At 45.1% G+C, this 22,324-nt stretch overlaps 1 protein-coding gene across 5 annotated transcripts in view; it reads left to right on the top strand.

Annotated features, from left to right (window-relative positions):
- Positions 1–22,324, top strand: part of PDE5A (phosphodiesterase 5A) — a 111,267-nt gene that overhangs the window by 69,524 nt on the left and 19,419 nt on the right. For all 5 annotated transcript variants that reach the window (XM_081075764.1, XM_081075763.1, XM_081075766.1 and 2 more), the window contains 3 exons: positions 9,324–9,470; positions 13,537–13,662; positions 15,202–15,296. In XM_081075764.1, the coding sequence (XP_080931890.1) occupies positions 9,324–9,470; positions 13,537–13,662; positions 15,202–15,296 (368 nt within the window). The remainder of the gene's footprint in view (positions 1–9,323; positions 9,471–13,536; positions 13,663–15,201; positions 15,297–22,324) is intronic.

Below are 22,324 nucleotides of genomic sequence, written 5' to 3'. Positions count from 1 at the left end.
TGACCTTGGTGATTGAAAGAATAATGGTTCCATTCGTGAAGGAAGATGGAAATATTAAACAGGAAAACTGGCAGATTTGATTTAGAACACGGGAAGTCTGAGGTGCTGGTGGGACAACCAAACGGACATGACCATCAGGAAAGGCAGGACTTGAGTGGGGAGGGCTGGTGGTCAGAACTGGAGGTGCTGGTTTTGGAGGTAACCCTGGGACTGAGGAATCCCATGGTAGTGATGTCCTGGGAGCGGAACAGCTGGGAGGTAGTGGGGAGAGAGGCATGCAAGACGGAGGACAGAACCCTTGTGAATGAAGGTTGAGATGGAGGAGCAGGAAAGGAGCTAAGACAATTAGTAGTTAAGCAGGGAGGCAGATGGAGGACGGCAGGGATCCAGAAGTTTCCCAAAGGAGGGAGGGCCCATGACTTAGAGGATGTTGAAAAGCAGGAGCACTGAGCAAAGGCTTTGGGAGTCTGTGATGAGGTGACTATTGAGGAAGCAGCTTCAGGAGTGAAACGGCAGAGGCCAGTGGAAACGGTGAGAAAATGGAGGAGAGCAATACAGCCTCTTTTTTAAAAAATCAGTTTTGTCTGAAACAGAGAGGAGGAGTAGCTCTGAAGTGTGTTGGCTGACTCACGTGAGGTTTTTAGTGTTCGTTTCGGTTCATCTCATGCTTGTGAACTGGGGTTTTCACAAGCATGAGAGCCACATGTTCTTGGACAAAGTGGGGGTCACAGGGTGCGTGTGAAGGGAGCAGAGCAAGATGGCAGGAGGGCTGGTCCTGGATGTGGCCTGAGCACTAAAGAGCGTCATTTGGCCAAGACCAGAGGAAAGGGATAATAATAACAGCTACGTTTATGGGGCACTTACCGCCCTAAGTGCAGCATCTTTGCAGTTCTATGTATGTGAACCAAGTGTATTTAATCCACAACAGGACTGTGTGGTCAGTATAATCAGCATTTGAAATGCAGTTTGAGGTTGAGAGAGATTAGATTGTCTCCCTCAGGGTCTCCGAGTGATGGCGCCAGGATGAGCCCCGAGGGCCCGGGCTCAGCCCTGGGAGACAGTGAGCTATGAAGGAAGGAAGGACGTCGAGGACTTGGCTTTGCCACTAGGTCACTGCGTGGGATGCTGAGTCGTTTGGCAAGGACAGTCTGAGAAACTTGAGGTGATGCTGCCCTAAAGGTTACGCTTCTTTGGGGGTTAGCCTCATTTGGAGTAAGCTACACTTATTTTGTTCTCGACCGTATTTGAAGAAATGAGCATTTTTTTCCAATTATTTACAAAGGTGTATAGGTTTAAATTATCTTTCACGCCAGGCCTACTTGGCCCATTTTTCTGATCCTCCTAGAATGATAAAGTTTGGGACTAAATGCATATTGTGAGAGGGAATTGATCACATGGAGAGACACATTTTGGAGTGCTCGCAGGCTCTGTGGGATTATTGAGTTAGTTCTAAAATGAGGGCAGCTTATACTCTGCCTGCCAAGTGTTGTTTCAGATAAATAAAAACTAGCATATACAATAATTTCTAAAGATAATGGTAAAAAAAAAATCAGTAGGTTATTAAACTTTGATGTTTCACTTTGAAAATAGTATAGTCTTTCAGAAAAATCTGAAAATCATTTCCTCAATTATGTTTATAATTTTAGCAAGAGAAAAACACTTTGGGATAACCGAAAATTGATATATTGCAGTATTGTTCAAAACCATCTGTTGTTCCATTTGGAAAATAGATTTCTGGCAGCTGCATTGAGAAATGCAGGGTTACATAGCTTATAGGTCAAGTAATTCATTTAAATTGGTTGAAATTCAGCAACCAATTGCAATTTTAATTTTCTATCAAGCTAATAAAAATTCTTTTATGGCTTCAACCACACAGGTGTTCGCATCACCTAGCAATTACCAAAACTGCTGTCTTTGTCATGTGTCTATTTATCTCAATTTAAAACCTAAAATAAGTTGAAAAACTGTCAAATATTTTCTTAACTTTTATTTTTTAAATTGAGTTCTTAAGAGAATTAAATACTGTACTAAAGTATACTACATATGGCTGTGCCCAGAAAAGGTCTGTAGCTATACAAAAGTAATTTTGTTGATGGGAAATTCAGAATCCTTATTTTTTCCCCTTGATTCACTTGAGTTTTTGAATGGAGTTTATTGAGTTTTCTATTTTTAATCTAATCTCTTGGCTTAAAATTGAGTGAAGTAGAAATAAGGCCTTAAACTGAACATTTTGCCATATACCTTTTAATGATCCTTAGTCACAGGTTATTGAGATAAAAATAAAAGGACCCCAGCTGACCTGGTTATGATAAAGTTATCAGAATGTAATACAGGTTTATTGTAGGTAACTGAATATTTGATGACTGATTGCCTTTTCTGCCTTCTTCTCTTGTTAGAAGAGCAGTAAATAAATATGTATTAGAGTTTAGTTTTTTAAAATAAGCTTCTCCGTTTTGTCGTGGAGTCAGTGTGACGTCGGCTGAGTCCGTATAGCTTCTGCTTGGCAGCAGTTTCCTAAATCCTGAAAGGTCTTCTGTATCAAAGCAGCGTGAGAGAGCGAAAAGCTGACCACGTAGGATGGAATTAGCCTCGTCTTCATCAGGCACAGGTGTGGCTGAGGCAGGCCACAGCAGTAAGGGACAGCCAGGCACCTGACTCAAAGCTCTAAGTAAGTCACTGTTAGCGTGTGAGCCGTTTCCTCCATCAAGGTCATCATCACATTCCCCCGCACTTTTGGGGAAAAGCTGTGTGGATAGCCAAATTATTCGTGGAAATTATTCATGAAAAGTTTAGGGCAGATAATAACAAAGAAGAGTTGACCTTGTGCTCTTGGTAACCAGTGTCACTGACCTGCAGTGACCTGTGGCATCCAGGAAGGCACGCTCTTCGTCTGTGGTAGAAAACTCGGGGACAGTCTGGGTCCTCTGGGCTTCTGTACACTGTCATCGGACCTTTCATTTTTATCGGTATCTGTGACATGAACTGGGCTGGAGCTTTTGTACATTGACAGGACTTCATAGATTCTGTCTGATTCTTCCTGCTTTCATTTGATGAGTGAATCTTATCTGTTTTGCTTGTGGATTACTTCCAATGGTAACTAGTGGATTACTTCCAATGGTAATCTTAGCTCCAATATGTGGTGGCCCCCTCCTGGAGCATCTTATATACTAACTAGATGTTACCCAGATCTGTGTGTGCTAGTCCCAACAGTAGTTATACATTTACTCCACAGTTTTACTTAGAAGCACGTATGTATTTTATCAGAATAGACGTTATCACACTCCTTCTTTCTATGGCTTTCAAAAACTGTACAATCACTACCCAACATTTTTTCAATAGTTTGTACCTCTTTCCTATTGAGATTTAAACGCATCCATTTATATAATGTTATAAAGAAGGAAGAATCATAAAACATTTATTGAATACAATTATTGAAAACTATACTGATCCAGTCTTGTGCCTTATTCACTTCTTTATTTTCTTCCACCTAGAGTTGGATGTTTACTTCCCTTTGTATAAGAAGATTTCTCTCTTTTTTTATATGGACTTATTTCCCTCTTAGAGAAAGATAAATTCCAACAGTCTTGTAAACTAATTGTGTGGGTTTTGTTTTTCTTTCAAAGCACATGTTCTGTGCATGTTAAAAGCAGGGAAGAGAAACATTAGCCTCCTATAAAGTAATGTGATGGCTGTCAAGTGGCTTTATTCAAAGACCTGGGACCAAACTGCTCTCCACAAAAGTGTGCCCAGTTTGGGGGTGGAACGGTGTGGTGATCAGGGGCTGATAAGGGTCACTCCTTGTAGCTACCAATCAACTCATCAAATGGCTTTTTAATTTTATCCCTAAAAATAATTTCCTTAAAGAATGGATCTCTCAGGAAAATCTCTTCCTTTTAACATTTATATTGAATAAGCATCAAGGAGTCCTGTAACAAATGCCTTTATAACACTGAGGCTATCTGGAAGAATTTGACATTTTATGGAAGATGAAGTTCAGTAGCTGCCCTTCTTTTCAGACTATTTTAATAAATACTTTTCTAAAGAAGGAGGCTTTTTGAACAGTTGGCTTTTTGGATTTGTTGCTATAATTTTTATTTTAGCTCTGAGATCCGATACTTCAGACCCGAGCAGAATGTCGTTCACGGAAGCCTGACGTTTTTGTATAAAGATTACACAGTTGGACAAATTGTGGAGCCATGCAGCCACACATCTTTGTTTTCTTCTGAGGTTGCAGAGACTTTGCCACAAGCTAAATATGAACCTTTTTATAAGGCATCCACCCAAAATAAGAAACTCAATAATATTAAAATGATAATTGTATTTACTTGACCCAACTGTATTCTTTTCCATGCATACATGCTTTATGGGCTTCAAGGAGACTATACATCTTATAAGTGTATTGTTTCCTATAACTTTCATTTCTCTGTTAAATAAACACAAAGGCACCCTCCACACTTGTATAAAAGGGACACCAGTGTTTCCCATTTGTTGTGCGAGCGGCCTTCATAATGAGAAATAGTTGAACAAAAGAAGGGCCTCATTTGTCTTCAGTAAGGACTGATAAAGCTCAGGAAAGAGTCTCTTTGACTTTAGAAAAATAGGTGACTGCTAGTCAGGGTTCTCCAGAGAGACAGAACCAGGACGACATAGATACCGAAGGAGATTTATTCTGAGGAATTGGCTCACACGATGACGGGAGCTGAAAATCAGCGATCTGTCATGTGTAAGCTGGTGGGACATTCAGTCTGAGTCTGAAGGCCTGAGAACAGGTGAGCTGATGGTTAAAATCACGTCCAAGCACCTGAGCTGAGATGAGATGTCCCAGCTCAAGCAGGCAGGTAGCAAGCAGACGGGCACGTCTCCCTTCCTCCACCTTTTATCTCGTCCAGGTCCCCGTGGATGGCGTGATGCCCATCCACATGGGGGTGCCCTCCACTTTACTGAGTCCACTGATTCCCCTACTGATCTCAACCAGAAACACCCTCACAGATACACCCGCGATCATGTCTAATCCAGGCACCCCGTGGCGAGTCAAGTGGACACATAAAATGAACAATCAGCAGAGATTAAAAGGACGTCGTTAAATGTGCACTTTCGTCTCTGTCATGGTGTTGTGAGACGCTGGAGAAACGACCAACGTGCTTGTGTGACTGCACTTCAACTATGTATTTCGGTTACTGATGTGTCTGCTGTCTCCTTCAGGCTGTTAGTTCTTGGGTCATAATAATACTAATAATAGTAACAATAGCTGTTATTTAGTGATTGCTTAACAAGAGCCTTGTTTACACCTTTTGTTGAGTGATTGAATGAATAAATCAGTCAGTAGATTCTGGAAAATCCAGTCTTTTGAAAGCCTATAATCTAGCATGAAGTAATACAACTCAAGCTCCTTGAGTCCATTCAACAAGATTTCCGTTGCGTTTTCTATAAAATGATTATGAAGCTAGAAATAATGTTATAGCTGATTAAACATATACAACCCCCTGCTAACTAGCCTCACAGAGTTGTAGTGACTCAAGTTCCTGGTACGTATACCCCCATTAAGGGTCAGTGCTGATAGTGGTAAGACAGGGAGGAAAAGTGATTCTCAAAAGCTGGTGGTAACAGCACTGAGATCTGTTTCTTGTCGTGCTTCCAGTTACCTGCCCAGGCCTTCCAGGCAGTGATAATGTGCACTTAAGAAAGTAGATATTCACTTGTAAATTAGCTTAAGTAGAACTGTAGGTGGAAAACTTACAGGAAGAAAAATGCACCATGTATTGTAAGAACGAGGTAAACCTTCTGTTTATAAAGTATAACCAGTTCTCTACTTGAAGGAAATAATCTAGAATTGACCGTTTTAAGTAACTTCCGACCTCAGCTGCTAAAAGTGGAAAACTTTGCGGGTGGAAACAAACATCAAAAACACCACATGACCATAGCAGCTAAGGTTCACCCATCCATTTACCTTAAATGCTGACAGTGAGAGAGACAGAGCTTGGACACTGTCCCAGAAGGTCACTGGCAAGACGTAGGTGCCACTCAGTGTGGCATTTGGTGCCAGAGTGAGAAGGCCGTAAGAGACTCTGCAGTCCTGTGGACACAGATAAGTGTACCATAAACTCAGTATATTAAACCTTGGAGACAGTCTCCTCCAGGTGAGGACATAGGCAGAAGCGTGGACATGCAGCTCTGGGGGACAGTCAGTGGCGTGTCAGGCCTGGAGCCTAATAACAAACGTTCCTTGAACCCTGTGCTTCACTCTACTTGTAAGCTTCTCTTGTTACTCTTCTTGTTACCTGTTCTCTTCTCTTGTTCTCTTGTTCTCTTGTTACGACCGTTTTCTAAGGATGAAAGGCAAATGTGGTGGCTGACGTCAGATTTTGTCAGCTGGCAGTCAGTTTGCTTAACTACTGTCAGCTGGTTTTCAGAACAATTGGTTGTAAGGATCACTGAGAAATTAAAACATTTTTATAACTCTGAATCCTGCTTTCTTCAATCCATTCCAACCCTTCTACCAACAATCTGTCAGTGGATTTCACTTCCACGGTTGGTGGTTGTTTTTGTTTTTTTAATTTCTGCAAGCTTGGTGAAAGGCATTAGGAAACGAGTCATACAAAGGTGACTTAAAGGAAGAATTCCCTCTAAAGAGACAGGAAAGGCAAATAGCTTCTTTATTGGTGGGAGTGGCAGATAACAATTAAAGAACTCAGAAGAAAAATGAAGTTATACTACCGAGCTTTTCTCCAGACTTAATCTTTAACACAATGAGCTTTGCGTATTTCTTTCCATATTCGGTTAATTTGACACATATTAAAGCTGCCTACTCTAGAAGGGCCTAACTGTATTCGAATTAAGGAGTAAAATATTTAACTGTGTTGCCTGAGGATTCATGGCACCATGCCGTCCGGTGGAGGGATGGGTCTTCGGAGGTGGCGAGCGGAATTTAAAATCGCCTTTATCCAAAGCTCTCACAGCAGACAGAAACTTGAATTCTCTCCTGGTGGTCAGAGCGCTTTAAATGACTTGTGACTTTCTCATGGTTGGTTACGCAAGAATTGTGAACCTCTGTCACTGACCACAAGGTTCTGAAGGGATGTGTTTGCCTGGCTCTAAGAGGTCAGCCCAGGAAGGCTGGGTGGTGCTGTGGTGTGACTGAACTAGCAAAAGATGCTTTCCAGGAGAGGGGGGCTGGCGTCAGTGTCCAGTGCAGAGGCACAAGCTGCATTGGCCACCTTTATCCTGTAGCATTTAGAATATCCTTTGTGGAAGGAAAGAAAGAAAACTTCCTGCTGTCAGAATAATGATGCCCTAAGGAAAAACATCTGTTCTCTGTCCAGTGCAGTGTGTGGAAGGGGAGCAGCTGTTCTCTGCTGAGAGTTAAGAGGTGGCTTATTCCCACTCCACACTTCCGAGCACCGTGGAACAGACCACTCCCACTCTGACGTTGGGGGCTGGTGTAAAAAGGAAGCCCTCTATCTAAACATTTTAAATCCCCTCTTCCCCTATTTCAGCCCACGCATTCCCCTGTGGGATTGACTTAATAGAATGCATGTTTTCTTGTGAATTTGGGGCTTGGGAAAAATTCTTAGTTGGAGGATGAAGAGGAGGACGTTCAAAGTCTAAACACGTCTGGTATATGTAAGTCACATGCTCAGGTCAAGATGGGAGGTGCAGGTGCCCTCGGATTATAGGGAAAGCTTTAGTTGCTCCATAAATTGTATTCCTTTGACCTTTTTACTTCACAAAAGATGGAGGTAAGGCACTGTAGTGATATCCCAGATACAGGAAACCTAAGGGGTTTGGAGAAAGTCAAGGAAAAAAAACATTAAATGGAAGGAAACTGGTGCAGATCTTAATTTTTCTTCCTTCTGCCCTGCACCAAGCTGCAACCTGTTTCCATTGGGTGACTCGGATCTGGCTGACGCAGTTAAAGTGCTGGCAGGGGGAAGGTCTAGGAAAAGGGGAGGGAGGGGAGTCCTGCAAGCGCTGAGCCCCGGGCCTGCGCAGGAAGGCCAGGAGAGGAACCCCAGGTCACCCGTCTGGCCAGCCAGGGCACCTTGGCCGGGACTAGTGTGGCTTTGTGGGGGTCGGGGTTCAGTGTGGCCCAACTTTTCAGGAGGAGCCAGGAATATGTTTTTGGTTAAACTCTCCCAATTTTTGCACAGTATAACAAATTTCATGATTTTCCCAAACATTCAATACCAACAAATGAGACTGGAAGGCACTTCCAGGTCTGCTAGTTTTCCAACCCCGGTTAAGGGCTTCACACTCCTGGGAGATGTGGGGACCTTAAAACCAGAACTTCTGACTAAAATTAAGTGAAGAAAATGAGATTTTTCTCTCCCAATTCACTTAATAAGTGTCCATATTAACAATACAAAGCTGTGTAAGATACAGTCTGCCATAGATCCTGGTGTATTTAGCAGACAGGGAATTACATCATAGGGAACTTGGTGTAGTTTCACAGGTATTCCCAAGGTGGTGGTCTGCTCTGAAGGGCACTGGACTCTTTTCTGGGTGGGAACTGTGCCTTAAAGGTGCCCGTCAATTACAGAGAGTGGGTGCTTCACGGAGAAGCAGGGCATACAAAGGTCCATCCATGAAAAAGAGCAAGGTATATATGAAGAAACTGCAGGCATTAACTACAATCAAATGATTATCAAATCAAGACTAAGGATGGTAATTAAAAAAAAAAAAAACCCCTCCAAAAAATCAAAACTGGCTTCTCAAGACCTATCCCATTCCTGAGGCGACTCCCCGGGTGATCCTTCGGAGCTGGCCTGGGTGAATGCGTTCTGTTCGAAACTGAGTGGAGCTTGTTCAAGCTGAGAGCAGGACGGTCGGCCTGTGATGGAAGCCAGGGCCATTCCTTCATTGGCTGGGCCTCCAAGGATGAGGAAACCAACCTCTGTGTAAGTCTCCATGCCTGAAAAATGGAGCTTTCTTGGTGGTCTGAGAATTAAATGTAAAATGCTTAGAACACGGTCACTGCCCTGCTCTCCACAAGACTGGGGATGGGTCCTGAATATTTAGTTTGCGACTAAGACCAGGGAATCTTTGGGGCCTCACGTGGAGTCCTTAGCCCTGGCCCATTCTAGATACAGTGTCAGCGCAGTCACCTGTCCCCTCCAGCTGGCTTCCCTGGAACCTTGTGGCTCAGTTTAAAAAAAAAAAAAAAAAGCAGGAGTAGCTCCTACACGAAAAGGTTTCTAGTATATGACATTCAAAAGAAAAGGTAAGCACAGCGGGCTGTTGCCCTGTGGCAAAGTGAGAGAACTCTGTGAGTCTCTGCTGCCTTCGTGTACAGCTTGAGTCATTTTCTCCTTCTCCCCTTCCCCAAGGCTGCAGTGGTGCCATCAGCCCAGACCCTTAAGATCACTGAGTTCAGCTTCAGTGACTTCGAGCTGTCGGACCTGGAGACGGCCCTGTGCACAATTCGCATGTTCACTGACCTCAACCTCGTGCAGAACTTCCAGATGAAACACGAGGTAGGAGTGCCGTGCCATCCTCCGGGAGTGGGCATGCACGTGTGTGCAAGTGTGCATGCGTGCGTGCTAGAGAATTCGTTTTGATGCTAGTATGGGATAGGGATTTCTAAGTTTCAACAATTGACATAGTGTCACCTAATACATACCCAAGATTTTTGAAGAAAAATGATTAACCATTAAAAAGACATTTATTGGGTTCTTATAGTGTATCAAGCATGAGGTTGAAGAACTGGGGAGAGTTTTCCCAACAGTGAAGGTAGGATGTACAAAAGCAGGAGGACAGAAGGATTGCGGGTAGGGTGTGTGGGGCACCGGTGGACGGGTGAGGGGCACTGGTGGAGGGGGGAAGGGATGGGAGAGTGGGGTACTGAGGGAGGGGCTGAGAGTGGCAACGGAAGCACTGGAGAGGAAGGTAAGAAGAGAAGCAAATTATACAGAACCCTGTAAGCTGCTCAGAGGAATTTGGGTTTTTGTCCGGAAAACAGTGGTGAGCCGCTGAGGAATTTGAAGCAGGGAGGTAAGGGGATCTGATTGTGGGGGTAACGATAACACAGGACAGGGAAAGACCCAAACAGAGTGAGCTCTTGGAAATGAGGGCGTCAGGGGGCTTGATGTGAGGCCAGGCTCTAGGTTCCAACAGGGCCACTGCTGTGGGGTAAAGATGGAAACTGTTTTTACTGCTGTTGGCCACCTATTCACCTCTCAGAAAATAGCAAGACTGAAATAGGTACCTTCGGATGCCGTCTGGAGAGACTGGGGAGTTCTCTTCGGTTTCACACTGGCTGTGTGTGTAGGGTCAAAGAATAAGGGAGAAGAACAAGGGCTGTTTGAAAAACAAATCGGTAATTTGCCAGTCAAGTCATTTTTTTCTGGTCAGTTGAATGTCTAGTCTCCTTGTACAGAGTTCCTTTCTGGAAATTTAAATACCACTGTTTAGCAATCCATGAATTCATGAAATGAAAATGTATTAACTATATACAGTGTATGCAGCAGGGTGCCGGCTGCGCGTTTCAGCAGTGAAGGGAGCTGCCCCAGACACCTCCCAGTTAGGATCGAACGCTTAGGGCGGAGACAGTGGAATGAGGTTCATTCGGTGCCACTGACAGTATTATGGGGGCAGGACCTAGTTCTTCCCTGAAGTTTATAGTACTCTTGGGTGTAAACAAATAACAGGAGTCTGTAGACTCTTCTCTAATAGGACTTCACTCTTGTTAGGGCGTGTTGATTAAAGGGTACCTTGTCACTTAATTATTTCAGGAAGTTCTTAGGAAAGGTTCTTTTGTTATTATGGTCCCTGCTTTACAAATGAAGACACTGAGGCAACATGAGAGAGCAGAAAGATCATAGCTTTTGAGTCATAGCTCTCCTAGCGACTAGCTTTTACCTCCTTGCTCGTACATTCGCAGTTTGCAATCTGGTAATTGGGGATAATGGTATGACTTTCTTATGGGAGTCTTCTGAGAACCACACATGCATCTGTGCAATTGTGTGCATGAGCACTTGTGTACATTCGTACGATATTTAGCTTAACGCACAGGTGCAGGGTGCATGTCAGTGATGCCTTCCTTAGGCCAAACTTGACCATGGTTATGTCACCCATCAGATGTCTATTGTAGGTTATGGGGCTCATTTTTTAAGGCCTTTTCTGTTAATGAAATGCAGACCTCATTTAGAGCCAGTTCTGCTTCTTGCTGGTTACAGAACCTTATCGACCAGGATAGCATGTCAAGTCCCTTTCATTCCTGAGATCTCCCATACTTTAAACTACCGTGTTTCCCCGAAAATAAGACCTCACCGGGAAATACGCCCTAGCATGATTTTTCAGGATAACATCCCCTGAACATAAGCCCTAATGCGTCTTTTGGAGCAAAAATTAATACAAGACCTGGTCTTATTTTCGGGGAAACACAGTAGTAATGGTTATCCCATAGCGTCTTGACTATGCCACTCAGGAATTAGGGGGCTTTGGAATGGGTGGAGACTGATTCCTGTATTGGTCATGCTCCCTGGGGTCACCCAGACTGCACAGAATTACTCGAGAGATTGCACAAAACACTCCCAGGCATATCCAACCAACCAGACTGGGCCCTAATTTTCCTATGGGCTATAAGAATGTCCTGATAACAGAATCGCAACCTGTGCTTAACCCTACTTGCTATCTGCTGTACCCTTTGGGTTACCTGAGTCTACTAGGCCCATCTTGACAGACGCATACTAGAGTAGGGGTCGGGTGGTCATTGCTTCACCTTATATGAAGTACAGCTGCTCCTTGACTTATGACAGTGGCTACGTCCCGATAGTCCCACTGTAAATTGAAAAATCGTAACTCAAAAAGTATTTAATACCCCTAACCTACCAAACATCAGCACCTCACCAGCCCTCCTAACCTGGCTCAGAACACTTACTTACCTGAGCCTGCAGGTGGGAAGACCACTTAACAAGGTGAATATACTGTAGGTAGCGACTGTTTACCCTTGTGATGGCTGACAGAGCTGCGGCTCATGACCCAGCGTCACCAGCGAGCCTGGTGTCACACACCATTCGCCCAGAAGAGATCAAAAGTCAAAATTCAAAGTACGGTTTGTAATGAGTGTGTATTGCTTTTGGGCCATAGTAAAAAGTTAAACCATCATCTGTTGGGGGACTATATGCAAGTATTTAATTATATCTACAGATGATAATAAAGAAATCTGTCTGTAGTTTTGATTTCTGGATTTTCCTGCTTATTTCCCTTGATTCTTTAATTAATCCCAGTAATTTTCTCCAGCACTTCACTACATAGTTTCTAAGCATGTCAAAGAAAGTTTGTGGGTCTCACTGAAAATGCTCCTGCTGAGACCAATCCATCATCTTCCCATCCGACGTTCAGAAGTGGTGTTAATGGAAGAAGCTGAGTGTACCTGGGGTTAACACACGTCAGTCACAGACACACAGAAATCTTCTGAAATGTGGACACGGGGAGGGGAGAGAGCGAGGGGACACTCGGGTTTTCTGTGGCTGGCATTCCCTGCAAATTGCATCAGAGAACAGGGGCAGAAAGACCTGGAGAGAAAGGGAGGACAGGAAGCCTTGGTTTCCCACCAAACCCTCTAAAGCAATTTCTACTGGCGATGAGGGAACCTTGTTTACGGCCTGCATCTGTGCCGACTGCTGTGCAAGCAACAGTCCTTTTCCTGGTACTTTTCCCGCTCCCCAGGGCAATGCTCTTTGTGGCTGAAGCATCTCCAGTGACATGTGTAGGGAGAGGCACATGCTTAGTTTTACAGATCTCCCAAAGTCTAGTAAATCATTCAGAACCCACGCCACTGTCTCTGAGCTAACATACATGCAGAGCAAGCGTGCCGAGGGGCCTCGCATCCCTGGGGGTTTTACTGAATGCACCATTTAAAAGCTGACTGAAACCCCGCTTGTGAGATTTTCTCAGCTGTCAACCCTTTTATTCCCCCATCTTTTAAAATGTATTTTTTTTCCATGTCAACCCCAGGACTTTATTTTGCAAACTATTTTTTAGATTACTTCTTGGTAACCAAGCAGCTATTCTGTCTGAATATGTCAGCATAATTTAAAGGGCTAAAGGTGTAATAATTGCATCAGGACTCAGAGCTCCAGTTTGGACTCGTGCTATGTGCCTCGTCCCCAGCCACCCAGAGCTGTGCACTAAATGCCTTTGCAGACATGAGAGTGGCTGCTTGCATGGCTCTCATACATGTGACTCTCTGTTGGGATGCTTCTAATTGATGACACGTGGACATAATATCTAAAAAATCCAGCGCCCTACACATGCCAAAACTCCGTGTCTGAGAGTGGTCCTGCATCTTACACCTAAGTTAGTGTGCTGGTCAGCAGGGGGCTCTGGAGTCAGACTGCTCCCGTGAATTTTGTCCCCACCCTTCAGGACCGCCATGACCTTGAGCAAGTTCCCTCTGTCAGTTTCCTCATCTGTTAAATGATCAATCATGCCTCCCCCAGAGGCTTAGCTGTAAATGCTTTGCACAGTGCCTGGAACGTAGTGAATGTGTCAAAGTGTCAGCCATCATTGTTATCGCTTATGCTTTATTTCCTACAGGTTCTTTGCAGGTGGATTTTGAGTGTTAAGAAGAATTACCGGAAGAATGTCGCTTATCATAATTGGAGACATGCCTTTAACACAGCTCAGTGCATGTTTGCTGCCCTAAAAGCAGGCAAAATTCAGGTACTTTTCAGAGCTATTTATACAGTTAAGAGATTTTGTTGCTTTAGTAGTAAAATTTACAGCATGTTCTTTCGAGGTTTTTTAAAATGTGCACTAATGATGATTGAGAATATTTATCACCAGTTAAAAATAAATTATATTTTAATGTAAGAAGGCTAGTATGGCAAAATACTTAGTTGCTAGCTTTCTTTCATATGGAATGTATATGGCAATTTAAAATAGTCTTTAAATAACTTCATGTTAAATGTAAATAGTGCTTGGGCAAATAAATATTTCCTTTAGAGGAAAACACCACAGTATAAGAAACAAAGTATCAAATTTCTCATGTTCACCTTCAGCCTGCTCAAAAACCACTCAGGTACTGAACTTGGCCTTGTAGATAAGTCCTGGGCTCTCTGTCGCAGGTTCTCTTGAGCCTTCAGTTAATTTTGTAAGTACTATTTCATGGAAAGGGTTTGGTTTCGTACACGTTGACCAGAGATCATTTACAAAGAAGATCAATGCAGAAAACATTCAAGTGGTTTGATCCTTTCCAGGCCAAATAGTATGTGTAGCTCTGTCCTTAAATTCTAGCTTCAGTGGCACTCGATTAGTTATTCTAGGTAAGTGATTCCAGGCCTCCAGCATGTAACTTTTTAAGTCAGGGCTTCCATGCTTTAAAAAAGAAAACCAATCCTAAAAACGTTATTCTTTGTCTCTACTTTCATGGTGCACATTTAAAGTGGCTAGATCTAGAAGAAATAAATGATTGTTGTCCAGGAAGCCATGTGGGAAGCCATACTCGTGCTGTCCTGTCATAGCAAACATTTGTAACAAACAGGGTGAACTTATTTTGGGGTGTGGGAAGGTCATAAGATTGTACCACTGAAGACTCTCCTTGCTTTTTGTGAAGAACAAAATGACGATTTTTGTTTATGTTACGAATATTCTATTTAGATTGTTGAGAGTTCCAGCGGAATAGAGCTGACATGAATTTCAACTTGCGTTTTCTTACTAATGAAGAACAATAGTGTAGATAATGCAAATGGAAGATACTCTAAAATGACCTAATAACTGGCCTTAAGTTATATTATGCAACTTTTCAAAGCCAGATTTTCATTCCTAAGCCTCTTTTTTCTATTGGTTGCTTGATATTCACATTGTCTATGTGTATTTACAACATAGACCCACAGCAGAGAGCAAAGGCAGCAGAATCTTCGGGGAACTAAGTCAGAGGGAAAACAGTCCCTGAAGGTTTATTTTGATTATTCCGTATACACACAGAGCTCACTGACAATTAGCGATGTTTACCATAGGTGGACAGATGATTGATTGATTGAGGCATTTCCGCGTTTTCTGTTGATAAGTGACATTTGCAGTAATCCCATTCTGAAGACCAACTGCTTCTGTGCGGAATGGGATTCCATCCTGAGTCCTCCAGGACTGCAACAGAGAGGCACGGATGTAAAGCCCCGAGAACAAACGCGTGAGACTGAACAGAGGTGGTCTCGTGCCCTTTACCTTATCTGCCCCCCTCCCCCACTGTGTCTGGTCCTGCAGAGCAAGCTGACCGACCTGGAGGTCCTGGCATTGCTGATTGCAGCCCTCAGCCACGATTTGGACCATCGCGGCGTGAACAACTCTTACATCCAGCGGTAAGATGTTTTCCCAAAAAACAAGAATCAGTTTCCTTTAAATTGCAGACTCATCTTTTTTAAAGTTAAGGCCGCAGCAAAATCTCATGATATAAAATTTCGATTGGCCAAGGTCCCGTAAGAGAAGTGGCAAAAATAATGTGAGTCCAATACTGTGTTCTGGCCTGAACTTCCAAACCTAGGAGAGTCTTATTTCATGAGATAATTACCAAGGGATTTGCTTTACTTTTTGTATACCCAGCTTAAGAGTGTCATTAGAAAATAATAAGACTAGTTCAGAGAAGATAGGGTTTCACCCTGGAATAGAAAAGAGAATATGGAAAATAGTCCACTTGGTCCCAGGTGCTTCGTGAGAGCTCCAGGGAAGGTGGCTTTGGTCGTAGTGAGGCCGTGTGTGCAGCTCATTGTTGGGGGCGTTGCTGTGGGGCCAGACCTGGGTTCAGGTCCTGCCTCTCCCGGTTCCCGCCCAGTTCTCTGGGCTAGGGAGCTGTCTCTCTGTTCCTCTGTTTCCTGATTTGTAAAATACAGATAATCACATACCTGCCTCGCAGGGTGGGTGCAAGTGTTAAGACCAAGGCCAGTCAGCACCAGGTAGAAAGTCTGGTGCATAAATAAGTGTTCAGTACATCTTACCAGCAGATGCCAGTGTCGTCAGCACCAGCCTGCTTTTGGGCTGATTGTGAGAGTAAGATACTAGCTTTTCAGATAAGTGTTTCAGGCTCCATTGTAGATCTTAAGTGACTTTTGCAATGACAAATGAGATGATACAGGTGACATCACCTTCCATCAGATTTTCAAGCCACTGAGATATTTTTATTTTTCTGCAACAACTTAGTCGAAAAGCCTACATTTTCATGGCAAAATCTCTTAATACTGAGCTTTTTTTTTTTCATATGCAGTGATTCAACTACTGGGTAGATTTCTTAAGGAAATTCCAGATGTCTGATATCTTGAGGGAATTTCAGAAAGCTCTCTAATCACATTCCCTTTATCAAAATAAATAGAAAACTTCATGTAAAAAGAATTGTAGTGATGTAGCAACCGTGTCCTCTGCTGACCTTTGATGGGAAAAGATAGCAAGCTTGTGTTTGAGTGTCAGAGATTGGCTGTTTTCTCCCTAAAGTCTAATGTTCTAGAGAACTGACTGGGTGACATATCCTTTGTCCCCTGTGCTTTGTCATGTGGTTGCAATCCTGAGCCTCCTGTCCGCATGGGAGTAATTATGGAAGGGAACAAGAACGTGAAAAGCTACATGGAGGCACAGAGTTAGGCGTTTCCCCTCTCCAGCAGAGCAGCGCGGTGTCGTGCACGGGACCCTAAACATCCAGCCGACCTCGGACCTGGATGTAATGTTGCTGGAGTATGCCAGCTGCACGACGCCATGCCGCTCTGCTGGAGAGGGGAAGCACTCAGCTATTTCTTCCTTTGTTATTTAAAAATCATTACCCGGAAAAACATCTGGAGAAACGTCGTTGTCTCTTTCCAAAAAAGCCCTGGGAAAGAGTCGTGGGCTGTAGAAGCTTGCTTTCACACACGTCACAAAGCAGACTTCCGCCCAGTCCCAATAACGTTTTGAAGAAAAGCAAGGGCGTGTCAGATTTTTATTTCTTCCGACATCCCTGTGGTTTGGGTAGAGGAAACCAAGAATTTGGGGGGGAGGTTATTTCAGGGACTCTTGGGAGAAGGAGAGCACCACGAGCATCCGCACAGAAAGAGCTAACGTCTGGAAGGTCTGCTGTACCTGTCCCACACATCACGTATGCAAACACTACCGAAAGAAAACCAAAACCATGACAGGCGTCACAGAAATAAAAGAGATACATCAAAACGTGAAAAAGCTCTCCCATGACAGCAAAGTGAGAAGCTTGTCCTATCATTAGTTCTTCCCTAGCATCTTCTCAGAAAATTAATTGGAAGTGAGCTCTTCTCGTGTAAGTAGCAGTGTTTTGATGTACTTTTTGATCGTTTGATTCCGTCCTTGATCGGGAAGCCTGCCCTTATGAGGGAGACTGCCAGGGTGCAGAGAAATATTTGGGGGAAGAATTCGGTCCCGTGCTTTCTTTCCCACATGGGTGGAGGAAAGAGAGCGATTTCACGTAGACGTTGAATTATTTTAAAAACAGGCGGTACTAGGAACAAAATGGCTGATGTATAGACATCTGCTGGAGAAAGCTTGTGCTAACGCTTGGCTCATAGAGAAATGTGCTCTTAGGCCTGCAGTGACTGTCATTGATATGTTTATTTGGCTTGGTTCAGATTTGGTGTTTTATCAAGTAATACAGTGAAATTATTCTTCATTTTAGGCACATAAGTAATGGCCAGTCATAAGGGCCTGGCATTTTGCTAGGCAGAAAGAGAGCTATGAAAGTATAAACTGTGGTTCCTATTACCCAGGAATTTTCGTAGTCTCACAAAACAGGGCTGATCCATGCAAGAAGGTGTCCCATTAGTCCTGAGTTGTTTAATAATGGGGGGAGGACAGTTGCGGGGGAGTAAGTGTCCAGCAGAGAAGGAAATTGGTCCAGACCGGCGGCATCCATCTCCACTGTGAATGGGGGAAGTGACACAAACGGGATGATGAAAGTGGGGGGAGGATTTGAGAGAATTGGGGAAGACATTCCAGAAACACCAGCAGGTGGACCGTTCTTCCTCAGGACAGCAAGGGTGGCTGGCCTGGCTGGAGTCAGAGGCTCACTGACCAGGAAGGAAAGAGAAAGGGTGAGCAGGGGAAACCCGCACACCTCCGGAGGGAGCACTCTAAAACTCAGTGGTGCTTCCAGGTTTAATGTGAAAAGGCAGGGAGCCAAGGCAGTGGGTATTGGAGACATTGTTTAGGAAGAAGCGTCTGGAAGTGAGGTACAAGAAACGTGAGGAGAAATCAGAACCTCGGAGTTCAGCCAGTAAGCCAGGTGTACAGCGAAAATCACATATTGGCTAGACAGGAAGAGACTGAAGCAGAGCTTTTTATTTCATATTGAACAGCTAGTTACATGCACGAAGAGGAAAGAAATTGGAACAATGGTGGTGCCATTGATGAAAATGAAAAAGAACTGGGGAGTGCACGCACACGTGTGTGCTTTGAGGTGGGTGAGAAGGAGGGAAGGTGGAGGGGAAAATATAAGTGGGATGGTATTTGAAGAGGTAAAATGATCAATGTTTTTCATTTGTTTGTTTGTTTGTTTTGAGATTAGAGCTTTAGTAAAATTAGAATAAAACTTGAGCCCGCGTGTATTTGTCCTGGAGAACTCCTCTTCCCAGGGCCTTCTCTGCTCTACTGCAGCGACCAGACTGAGCTGGCAAGGGGTCTGGCACGGGGGCACAGAGTGTCAGCAGGCTCTGCGAGGCTTGAAGGGCAGTCAACACAGCACAGGAATCACGATCTGGAAAGTTCAAACTGGGGAGAGGTTGTTTTAGGGGTGAAATGAAATCATCACTGGTCAGGTTGGAGGGCTTGGGAGACCGGAGGTCTGAATATGGATACAGTGCAAGCTCAGTTAGTCCTAATGTAGTAGCTTATGATAATAATAGTATAATGATAATAAAAATGAAGCCAGCACTTAGTGCACCCTTACCATGTGCATTTGGAACTCTTCTTAGCACTTTATAGCATGAGATCACATGGTCCTTACACTGCCATGCAGTGGTTCTAATGGCTGGGGCTCAGATGCCTGGGTGCAATGCCAACCCTGCCTCCTGCTCTCCCCATGTGACTTTGGGCAAGTCATTTCACCCCCGCCCCATGCTTTCTTCTCTGTGTAATAGAATAAAGATGAAAGGACTTTAAGTGTAAAGTGCTCGTAACGGTACCTAATGCACATTACACGCTCTGCAGGCTGGAGCTGTTTTTGCAGAGGGACATTGTTAAACACACGTAAGAGTTCAGGGCCTTTCTCTGTTCCCTGGTGGACGGGAGGTGGCAAAGGTCATGTGCCTCGTGGCACCTAGAAGCCGTGGAACAAACAGGGAAGCCAGCTCTGTTACCAAGGTGACAGGAGATGATCACTAAAGGCAAGAAAGTCAAGGAAGTGGGGTCAGAGGCCAAACGAGTCATCACTGGGTACCTGTGTCGTGCGGTGCGGTTACAGAGAACGGGGAGGTAAGAAGCCCTGGCGCACAGAGCACAGTAGTGACGATTTGGGAGGAAAGTGTGCAGTAAACAATTACATGCGTGACAAGAGTTGTTAAGATATTGGAGCCCAGAGCAGTATCTACAGGTGAGAAGCAAAATCCAGGACATCGTTAGAGGCCGTGAACAGGAACGTGGGGTGGCAGGAGTCGGTTTCCAAGGCTTTATATCTCTAGGAAACTGCTCCGATTTCTGCACTGGTATCCTAGCGCTCGTCTTACAGGTGGGCCGAGCTGCAGGACCACCGGAAGGGGCGGCTGGTCCCTTTCTGCTCACTGTCAACAGGGTGGGGACAGAGCTCTGTAGCTGCAGTGGTTCAACCTCAAGTGAGGGGGCGACACAGCAACAGGACACACGATGCCTTGGTTTCCAGGAGCATTTTTGTAAGTGGGAGGATTGGGGCGTCTGTGGCCCTTTTATTGACTCATAAGCCCCTGTTGTTTAGACTATAAGGCAAGGCTAATGCCCGGTTTGCGTTCGTCTCTCCCGAGCCAGGCGTTTTCTGATGGGAAGACGTCCTACTGCGCGGTGCATGAATGTCACATGCGTCTGATGTTTTAAACACGTTTGTGTTGCACCCGCCCAGTGGCGTTTCTACTCCAGCTTCCAGCCAGGCCAGTGAGTGGATGCTGTGTGCACCAGCTGTGGGGTCATGAGCTGCTGGGACACGGAAGGGGACGTGTGGGAACCCAGCTCTGCCATTTATGCTGATTTTGAACAAGATCATCTCTCAGAGCTTTTGGTTGTCTAAACAGCAAATGCTAAAATGCCATTTTTGGAGCGGCCTCAGCCTGGGTACCCGGCAGGCACAGCCTGGGAAAAGAGCTGATGTGCACGCAGCTTATTTGAGCCTGTGATCCCGGGAGCAGGAGTGCAGGCCCCCAGGAGTGGGAAGCAGGGCAGGGAAAGCCAGGAGGAGGAGTTATCCAGCCCAGACAGGCAGCGGTGCTTTTGAGAAGTCGTCTGAAATCAGATGGAGACACACTCACAAACGGTCAGAGGGAGAGGAGCAGCTGTACGTGAGCTCCCAGACCCATTGGTCACAGGTGACCGCCACAGCCCAACCTCCCCCACACTCCAGGCTGAGGGGGCAGGAGTGCAGACAGCCCGTCATCGGGAGTGAGGGCTACTCACGGTAGCCCAGGGCCAGGCGCCTCCCAGCTGGCACCTGCAGGAAGGCTGCTGGCAAAGCTCACATGAGACTGGACAGTGTTGGTGGCCAGAGTCAGAGGTGCAGCCCAGCGTTGTGATGTGGTGAATGGAAGTGTCCTACACAGGATTCCTGTAAAAAATAAACACAAGCTACCCAGTGCCATGCTGCTCCGTAAACGGTGGTTGTCATCAGGGGAGAGCAACTCTGAGGACTGAAGAGCTTTCCAGTCACACAGGTCAGGGATTTACAAACAGCTGGCGCCTGGCAGGTACAATGGGTACTAAACTCTTCCTGCATGGCCTTGAATTCCTGTATAATGAAAATACCAGCTGCTCTAGAATCGTGTCCTTTTCTAAGTGGACGGCCTGAGGAAGACTGCAGTTGTCACACTGAGGTTGACTTTAGTGTATCTAGTCTGAGTGGTGAGAAAATGCTGCCAAAAGAGAGACTGCAGAACGCGAGGCAGGAGCCAGCGGGGAGACCACGGATTCTGTTTGTCCCAGGCTGTTGTCCGGGTCGTCCCAGCGCCTCCCCTGGCTGGGGTACCCTCTGCACCTTGATGTGTTCCAGCCAGACCTGAGCTCACACATTTATGCTCAGCTGGGTGTACCTCAGGCACCTCAAAATCAACAAAGCCCACTCACATCTAGTACCCACTCCCTCCTTCATCCCCACCCCTGTCATCTTCTCCCTCTGTCCCCTCTCAGGAACGAGGAACGACGAGGCGGGATCTCAGCGTGATGCTTCTGGTCACCTCCCTCCTCCCCAGTCAGGCCTGGCGGTATCAGGACTCAGGGCAGCCGCCATCCCATCTACCCCCAAACATCTCCCCGCTCACTCTGCTTCTTTCTGTGGGGTTCTCCCTCACGTCCAGGCTCTTGCCTAGGTTGCTGGAAAAGATTCCCAGTTGTCTCCCTACTAACTCCCGACAACCCCATGCATCTCCAGTCTTGATTCCAGCACTTAGATCTGTTTGTACAGATCTCATCTTACTCCATTCACTGTCTCCCATTGTCCAGTGATACACACATTATCTGAGCAACTCGCCAGGTGTGGGAGGAGCAGAGACAGGCAGCCAGCGGCATTTGGGACAGGTTACAAACCAACCAGGCAACATGGGGTCAGCCCCACCGGCAGATTGCACCGCAGGAATTAATGAGATTAACCGCTCTTTTACCTTCTTTTTGTTTCCCCGAAGGTTCACCCACTCTGCTCATTTTTGTCTTGTTACGTTTCTTTAGGCTTGGGTAGCTACTTTCTCTCCCACAAATCAAATGCAGAGTAAAATAATGCTTCATATAGTCATCTAAACAAATGACAAATCACTCGTATTACCTGGTACTTGTATGGTGTTTTATTCATGAACTCCTGTCCTATAAATTTTGAGACTGAGACTTTTGGGAACGTTTTCTTTTAAAGAAGAAGTTGTGGAAATTGTGCTTTCCATTCACACGTGAAGGGTCATGAGAAATCTGAGGTGGGGGACAGTACTTGTCATGCTTGGGGACTTGATTTGTGACCATCTGTTACATGTAATAAATTAAGTACAGTATCCTTCCCCCCCTTCAGCCAAATAAATGGTCTCTACTTTTCTCCCTCAGTTCAGTTCAGAGAGCTTCCAGAACATTCCTGCTGAGCTGGTTCCACCTGGGGAACTTCTCTGACTCACCATCTCCTTCCTTCCTTCCTGGGGCACGTACTGCCCCTCTCCTCGCGCACATCTTAGTCCCGTCCATCTTAGAGTTTTCT

This window comes from Rhinolophus hipposideros (assembly GCF_964194185.1).
Source record: "Rhinolophus hipposideros genome assembly, chromosome: 16".
Taxonomy (NCBI): Eukaryota; Metazoa; Chordata; class Mammalia; order Chiroptera; family Rhinolophidae; genus Rhinolophus; species Rhinolophus hipposideros.
Note: the sequence above shows the minus strand (reverse complement) of the source record. Positions and strands in the feature narration are given on the sequence as shown.